The sequence below is a fragment of the Cicer arietinum genome, chromosome 6, assembly GCF_000331145.2.
Source record: "Cicer arietinum cultivar CDC Frontier isolate Library 1 chromosome 6, Cicar.CDCFrontier_v2.0, whole genome shotgun sequence".
NCBI classification, from domain to species: Eukaryota; Viridiplantae; Streptophyta; class Magnoliopsida; order Fabales; family Fabaceae; genus Cicer; species Cicer arietinum.
This window is the reverse complement of record NC_021165.2, coordinates 28,675,069-28,682,965: the sequence shown is the minus strand read 5'-3', so window position 1 is coordinate 28,682,965 and position 7,897 is coordinate 28,675,069. Positions and strand designations below refer to the sequence as shown.

The window sequence follows — 7,897 nt, the reverse complement described above, 5'->3', positions numbered from 1 at the left end:
AAAATTTAATTGTTATAAAAAATACGGAAATCTTACTTACTCTCTGGCTTCAAACTCTACAAAACTCTCCCATCAGATTCTTCACCAAAAACTCTCACACGGCAAATTGCTGTTACAATGGATCGCACACAAATTCTTCTAGTTGGGTTACCTATCTTCCTTTTCTTCACAGACATAATTAACCTTTTCTCTCTTTCACCGCCTCCCAAATCATCTCACCACAATCACAATCACAATCATATTCACCGAATTCCTCAACCTCAACAACAACAACCGCTTCTTCAACAACCCCTTGATTTTCCCACACAGGTTTTTTCACAATCAATTTCCTTTCTATCTTATTTATTATGCCTATTTCTCTTATCTTATTTACCTAGATTTTATTTTTTGAAAAAATACTTTTGTATTTTCGTCAATAAAGTGTTTGTGTGATTGCAGAAACAGAGTAGCATTGGCCCAATTGGCGTTGGAAACACTGTCAGCATTGATTTCTGCACTTCCTGTTCTTACAAGTTTGTTACTCAATCTCTTTGCTCTTTCAATTTTTTCATTTAATTATTAAATAAACGCACAATATAGACTCATAGTTTAATAGATATGCACTGTAAATTAGTTTTTTTTAAAAAATTGATAGCAATAATCGACAGTAAATTGAATTTCAATGGTTTGGTTAAATTACCTATTAACCTAACTGATAAATAATAAAAAATGACTTAAAAGAATATTTTAATTAATGTTTAATTTTTTTAGTTAAGATAATTAGGATAAAAATGAGAGAAAGAATACACTATAAGTTATTAGTTCAAAGCTATAAAAAAAAATGCTACAAATTAGTGAAAAAAGGACATAGGCTTGTGAGATAAAGACGTTTACAAAATCGCTCTACTTTGATCATTTGAGCTTATATGTTATAAATCCACTATAAGTTGGTGGTTAGGCGTTCATAAGTATCACTCTCTCTATAACATAATCCCTAAAGTATATAAAATAAATAAATAACTAGCTCCTAAACTATATGAAATTTAGTCCATGCTGGTAAGATGCTAGGGATTAATAGGATGATTTTTTTTATACTTTCAGGACTAAAATGACAGATTTTTATATAATTTAGTAACTATACTTATTATTTTTATATTTTTTAAAGACTAAATTGATTTATTCTTAATTGTTTAATTAAGTTGGAGGGTTCTTTATGTAGTTTATGTTGGTCTAGTTGGGAAAATAATGTAATATTATTGTAATTATTATTAATTTGGTATTGGAAAGGAAATGATGGAGAAAGGAATGTAAACAACAACAAAATTCAAAACCAGATGATTAAAATTATTACTACTTCTGTGGACGCTACATTAAAACAAGCAAGTCATGCATATCTAAATGACATCTTGTATTAATTATTTGTTAAAGATGTACTTGGAAAGTTTATTTGGGCTTGCGTTATGACATAAGTGATTATGTAAGTATTTGGAAGAGCTTCTAAAGATATGTTGCGATTTGTCCACAAGTTGTGTTTTCATGTTACTATCATAAGCTCCTCATGACAGCTTATAGAAACAACTTATAGTCTTATTGAGTTTAAATTAATAATGTAGAACAACTTATATATTAGTTCTTATCGAATAAATTGTTAATTAAGTTGTTTATCCAAATACTCTCTAAATAAGTCACAACATCTATTGCCTTTCTATTATCCCGGTCCTCTTTGAGTTGGTCTTGTCTGTCGATGGTTATTTATACTAATAGATGTAAAATATGTTTTGTTTTTCTAACATCGTTGAAGTATACAGATCCTTACTCTTCATTTCAAACCATTGTATCTTTTGCCTAACTGTGCACTCATCCATTGGCCCTATTTAGAAGTTCTATTTTTGGTGCTAAATTATATATATATACTATATAACACTGAATTTAGCTAGTGTTAGAACTTGTAAATTTTCAGTATTTGGACTAGGCTTAGCTTGTACTACTGCATTCTTCCTTAGCTTGTTTCATTTGTAGAATCCATTTATCTGCAAGTAAGAGGAGGACTAGCAATACTTACCGATTAGCCATTGCAATATTGTATAAAGTTTTGCAAGCAGTACAAACTTTAGTATAACTTGTTTAACTTTCATAACATTTTCTGCAGGGGAACTGCAGTAACAGTGAAAAACATGCTGGAATCTTTATTTCCTGGGATTAATGTTGTTTTGGCTAACTATCCGCCTCCACTTCCAAAGCGTGTTCTTAGCAAAGTAATACCAGTGGTGCAAACTGGAGTTATTATAGCTTTAACCGCTGGTGACCAGATATTCCCAAGACTGGGAGTGACACCACCACCATTGTACTACTCCCTGCGTGCCAATAAGTTTAGAAGTATCGCAAGCACTTGGCTTCTTGCAAATTTTGCCCAATCCTTCTTACAGAGTTCTGGTGCTTTCGAAGTTTATTGCAATGGCGAATTGGTAAGTCCCTTGTTAATGTTGGAATTGATTTAGTGTCCTTTGTTGATGATGATGGTTTTATTATGTTACATACTTAAATCTCTAATAACTTATGGGTGGGAATTTAGGAATTTATAAAGGCATGTGGATCTATTTAAACATTGATGTTTAAGCATATTGCACTTGTGTTCAATGAAACACAGACACAACACCGACACTCGAAACCTAGATGCCGATAATAATTTGTAAATTTGAATTAATTGAATTTAACTACATGTGTCGTTGTCGTGCCGGTGTCTGATAGTGATACGTGTCAGACACCGTACACACCTTCAATCTGAAATGCCAATACTACATAGAATGTGTATACCTTAAAAAGATTTGAATATTTTTAATGACTTCTTGATCTTCTTGTTTATTTGGACCTCATAGATTTTCTCCAAGCTGAAGGAGAACAGATTTCCTGGTGAATTTGAGTTGAAGGAACTTGTTGGCAGAAGAATAGCTAACACACACGTGATTTGAAACAGAGGAAATAGACAATACAGAAATCAATTTTTTATTTAGTTTGTGTAATTTGTTATGTACACTGTTAGGTAAGGAATTGAATACTGATCATGCATTGGTTTTACACTTTTTTGTTTTGAAGCCTCTCTTTCTTTCTAATGATAACTTTTTATCATAGAGTAATGATATATGGCATTATTTCTCCATTGACAAACACAAAGAAACTAAACTTTGGTGCTTCCAATTGAGTTTATAAGAAGATAGTTAGAATGAGACCGCTTGAGTTGAAGTTGAGCCAGTTATAGTCTTTGTCAGAGTAATCATATGTGTGCAGTTCCTCTATATACCAAGTTTAAAAGGAAAATTTTCAATTGAGGATATTTTGAGTTGAGATTGAGCCACGTATAGAGTTTATGTAGATTTCTGCATGATTAAGATGGTTTTAAATTATTGTTTTTTTGTAAAAGTTGTGTTCTTGTTGATGCAATCTAATGTGCTGTGCAAGGTTTTAAACCGTAGTTGCAATTGCGGTTACATCGCGCCATGTGACTTTGTGGAAAATTGCAGATAACTAAAGTTGGTCCAACCATATTTGCAATCATGATGTGGTTTTGATGAATTCAAATGATGTTGAAGTCATAGTCAGACTCTAATTTAAAACTTGGATTGGTTGAAACAGTTTGCATTAGTGGCATGTTTTTTGTTTTTTGGTTGCCTTATGTCATACTGTCAGCAACTATGTGATTTGAGGAATAAGAATGCATAATCACATGGAAGCAATGTATATATAAATGATACCCCTTCCATATAATTCTCATTTTTATCGGAGTCATTGAGTAAGTGTAAAGAGTAAGTAATTGTGAGCAGCTACTAATACCAAAAAGTAAGTGTGTGCTCTGTGAACAACAATTTAGTTTTTTTAAAAGTAACGAAATTTAGATTTTTAATGAATTAAAAACACAACTTTTAATGTATTTAAAATCGAAACTTTTTATATTTTTGGCAGAGCATTTGTTAGTATTGATAACTGAAATTAATAAAATTTGAAGGCAGTTTTCAAATCAACGACTAGATGAATTTGAAGACATTTTTCAAATCAACGACTAGATGAATTTGAAAGACATTTTTCAAACCAGTTATTTTGTTTTTTTTTCTTCATATTGAACTTAATCAATCAAACTTGATATCTATTGGTTTATGCATTAGTTTTATATTATTAAAAATCGATCATCCGGAATGAAAATCAAATAATTATATTTTATTAGTATTTTTATTTTATTTCATACTATATTATTAATAGTGTTATTTTAAAAACTGTTCAGTTAATAATTTTTTAATCATTATAGATTTTTTATCTCATTATTACTTATGTACTTATTTTGGAAGCATAAAAAATTTACAGTGTTTGCAAAAGAAAGTTATTTTTAATTTTTTAAAATGTGAGTCTTAAAATTTTACAATATGTTACCATTTATTAATTATATTTTTTATAATACTTTCTAGTTCTTAATCACTTAAAGACTAGCGAGTGTGAGATTGTAAGCTTCGAAGCTGAAAAGGTAAAAAAGAACTGAAAACAAAAACTGTAATTGAGTGAGCAAGTTTGAGCTGCAGAAATTGTCTTCAGAATTGGCTTTGCTTTGTCTAAGAACAGTTACATAGGTATTGAGTCAGAGGTAGTCGCTAGAGTCGTTCTTTATATTAAATTAAATGAATTTTACTTTGCTAGAGTAATTATAGTGTAAACTGATAAATTTATTGGTTGTTTATGAAAAAATATAGTCTAAAATTCATTAAATAACAATTTAATCTGTTCAATTAGACAAAGTAAGTTACTTTTGTCAATTTCCAAATTTAACACTATCTTAATTTTAAAGGTTATAATATGTGCTTGTTTTGATTCAAGAATATTCAAAGTAATATGTATTTCTTACGTTAATTTTGATAATGTTTTCTAAAAAGAATATCTGTAAGTTACGATTTCACAAATTGCAGGAATTAAATTGTGCAACTAATATAATTTTGCAAACATTTACATTTTTATATTATATTAAAATAAACTTTGAATGAATATTATGAAAAATTAATATCATGGGGATGTAGCTCAGATGGTAGAGCGCTCGCTTAGCATGCGAGAGGTACGGGGATCGATACCCCGCATCTCCAATTTTTTATTTTTCCGTTTTTATTTTCGCTATTATTCTTTTTTTGCCTTTTCTTTCTGTGATGCATTTTCGCTATTATTCTTTTTTTGCCTTTTCTTTCTGTGACATTTTCGCTGTTATTCTAGCGACAAAAACGTAATCTGGTTGTCAACTATAGTTGGTATATTATGATAATTTATTATGTTAGACTTTACAAATTCATGCATAGGTTCCTGAAAAATAAAATATATAAGTATATATAATATATATAAAGAAGAAGAAATTCGAGTGACATCGTCACCCTTTGTCTTTAAGATTTTTTTTCGCAGTACTCTTTCTTTAATTTGAGCTTATTTTTCTATTTTTTTTTTATAATATTATGAATATAACTGTTAAAAATTTATTACGAATTAAAGTATAGAATTAAATATATTTTTAGTTCCTCCATTTTAAAATCCACGAATTTAATCACTTATTTTGAGGATTTTTTTCACTACCACATTTGAATCTAATTTGTGTCTCATTACTCAATGATGTGGCAATGTTGATGTTGACTTAAGTATATTATTTCATTAGGGTTTTTATATAAATATCCTCTTTTTAAATTTTTAATACCAGATTGCCCTACTTCCAAAAAAAAAAACCAGATTGCCCTACTTTTTAGCCCCAGTTGCAAGTCGCAACCTGGGGATGCGACTTCTTGAAGGAAAAAAATTTGAACTTCACTAGATGGTCGACCTCCTACTTGCCTTAATTTTTTTTTTTGTTGAATTTTGTTATTATATTTTTGGGTATATTATATTGGATATATTATATTATTATAATTAAATATTTAAAAAATAATTATAACATTAAAAAATACAAAATATTATTATAAATAATAAAAATAATTAAGTTAATAATATTATATAACTTTTAATAATTATTATAATAATAAAAAAAATAATAATGATAATAATTTTAATAATAATAATAAAAAGAAAATTCTATTAATAAAATAAAATAAAAATACATTAACATATAAGCATAAATACATTAAAAATAATAATTTTAATAATAATAATAATTTTAATATTAATAATAAGAAAATTATATTAATACATTAAAATAAAATTACATTAAATTAAAAGAAAAAAATACATCAATTTTGAGTAGATGTGCGAGCAACGTTTGGACAATGTTTCTTAGTATGATCAGATATCCGACATAATCCGCACTTTCTTGGGACTCTATCCGTAGTGTCCATTTCTGTTCTAATGCGCTTAGTCTTTGGGCGACCTTTCTTGACTCTTCGCATTAGTGGATTGTGACACACCTTAACACCTTCATATTGTGGCCAATATCCTTCGTTTGGTATCGGTTGGAATGCTTCACTGTAGACTTTAAGTACTGTTTCCACCTTGTACACATCGGATATAAGACTCCAATAATCATATTTGATGCTAGAACATTCTGCTATCACATGTGAACAAGGCATATGTTTAGCTTGATATTTTCCACAATTGCACCACTTGTTAGGAAGATTTACACTGAAATGACCAATTGGTCGCCCTTCTTTTGGAACTACTGTTTCGTGGACCATGAAAGTATGGTTGCTTCGATCAAAACTATCGACTCTATGACTATTTGATTTACGTATTTCCAATTTCATAAAAGTCATGCATTTTTCTGTGTAAATATGACCAGAAGCTAAAATTGATGCGTGTTGTTTTGCCATGGTTGGAAATAGTGTACCTGTTTTATAATATGTTGATTGGATCAAAGTAGTGATGGGAAGGTTGCGTGGTTCTTTTAATACTGCGTTCATCGACTCCACAAGGTTGGTGGTCATCTGACCCCAACGGCTACCTCCATCAAATGCTTGAATCCAATCTTGTCGCGGTATATTGTCTAACCATTTCAAAGCTTCTGGGTTTACGATGCCAATTTCTCTGCGGTAGTATCGATATGTAGACTTATTGATTGAGTAACCTGTATTGAAACAGCAGACAATGCATTATTACACTAATTATAAAACTTCATAATTTAATTTTTAATTAATGATAAGAAGTAAGAATTAAATTATTACCCATAAAAATAACCTTGTTCTTCAAAGCATTATCCTTAAATTCCCTTGCAAAGTTTTGTGATATATGTCGGACGCAAAACGCATGCTTTGACGGAGGATGTTGCCACCCATTATTCAGATTATTGTAAGCACTTTTGATAGATTCGTGTCTATCTGAAATCAAACAAATGTTGGCTTGTGGAGTGACGTGTGATCTCAAATTTCTCAAAAAGAAACTCCAAGCCTCTTTTGTCTCACCTTCCACAAGAGCATAAGCAATTGGAATGATATTGTCGTTCCCATCCCTGGCCCTGCGACCTACCAAAGAAGTCGCATCGTGGGTCTGCGACCTCTCAAAGAAGTCGTATCCTGGCCCTGCGACCTCCTGAAGGCTTCGCAATGTGGGGATGCGACCTCCCACGTGGCCAAAGCCTGAATCTGAGCAATAATGACCTTCACTTTGATTGAAGGGTCCATCCTCATAACTTGCATTATACTTGCACATATCATGTTAGAATCGAGCTTTGTATGATCTTGTGATAGTGCAGAATTTGTGCATGTATGAGGCACATTCAATTTCCCAATCACCCACAATTCATATATTGTTAGTTTATATATTGTTAATTTTATATATTATTAATTTATATATTGTTAATTTTATATTTTATATTAATGTCTTATTTATAGAATATTTTTTATATTATTAATTTATATATTGTTAATTTTATATTTTATATTAATGTCTTATATATAGAATATTTTATATATTATTAATT

At 29.9% G+C, this 7,897-nt stretch overlaps 2 protein-coding genes and 1 non-coding gene across 3 annotated transcripts in view; 2 read left to right on the top strand and 1 right to left on the bottom strand.

Annotated features, from left to right (window-relative positions):
- Positions 1-3,203, top strand: LOC101515588 (selT-like protein). Its single transcript, XM_004506713.4, has 4 exons — positions 1-309; positions 439-512; positions 2,129-2,444; positions 2,856-3,203. Exons 1-4 carry the CDS (start codon positions 118-120, stop codon positions 2,946-2,948), a joined length of 675 nt encoding a protein of 224 aa, XP_004506770.1. The 5' UTR covers positions 1-117; the 3' UTR covers positions 2,949-3,203.
- A 1,820-nt stretch (positions 3,204-5,023) lies between these two features.
- TRNAA-AGC (transfer RNA alanine (anticodon AGC)) lies at positions 5,024-5,096 on the top strand. Its single transcript has one exon. It is a non-coding gene; the product is annotated as a tRNA-Ala (tRNA).
- A 1,119-nt stretch (positions 5,097-6,215) lies between these two features.
- LOC105852403 (uncharacterized) overlaps positions 6,216-7,897 on the bottom strand; it is a 3,307-nt gene continuing 1,625 nt past the window's right edge. The window contains exons 2-5 of the mRNA XM_027335333.1: positions 7,380-7,559; positions 7,143-7,295; positions 6,614-7,045; positions 6,216-6,526 (exon numbers count right to left, since the gene is read on the bottom strand). Of these exons, the coding sequence (XP_027191134.1) occupies positions 6,216-6,526; positions 6,614-7,045; positions 7,143-7,295; positions 7,380-7,559 (1,076 nt within the window). The remainder of the gene's footprint in view (positions 6,527-6,613; positions 7,046-7,142; positions 7,296-7,379; positions 7,560-7,897) is intronic.

Bases quoted from the DNA above. Each gene is read 5' to 3' on its own strand.
- LOC101515588 (XM_004506713.4), top strand. From the start codon at position 118: ATGGATCGCACACAAATTCTTCTAGTTGGGTTACCTATCTTCCTTTTC. The intron at 310-438 runs GTTTTTTCACAA...GTGTGATTGCAG, and splicing joins CCCTTGATTTTCCCACACAG to AAACAGAGTAGCATTGGCCC. The intron at 513-2,128 runs GTTTGTTACTCA...CATTTTCTGCAG, and splicing joins TGCACTTCCTGTTCTTACAA to GGGAACTGCAGTAACAGTGA.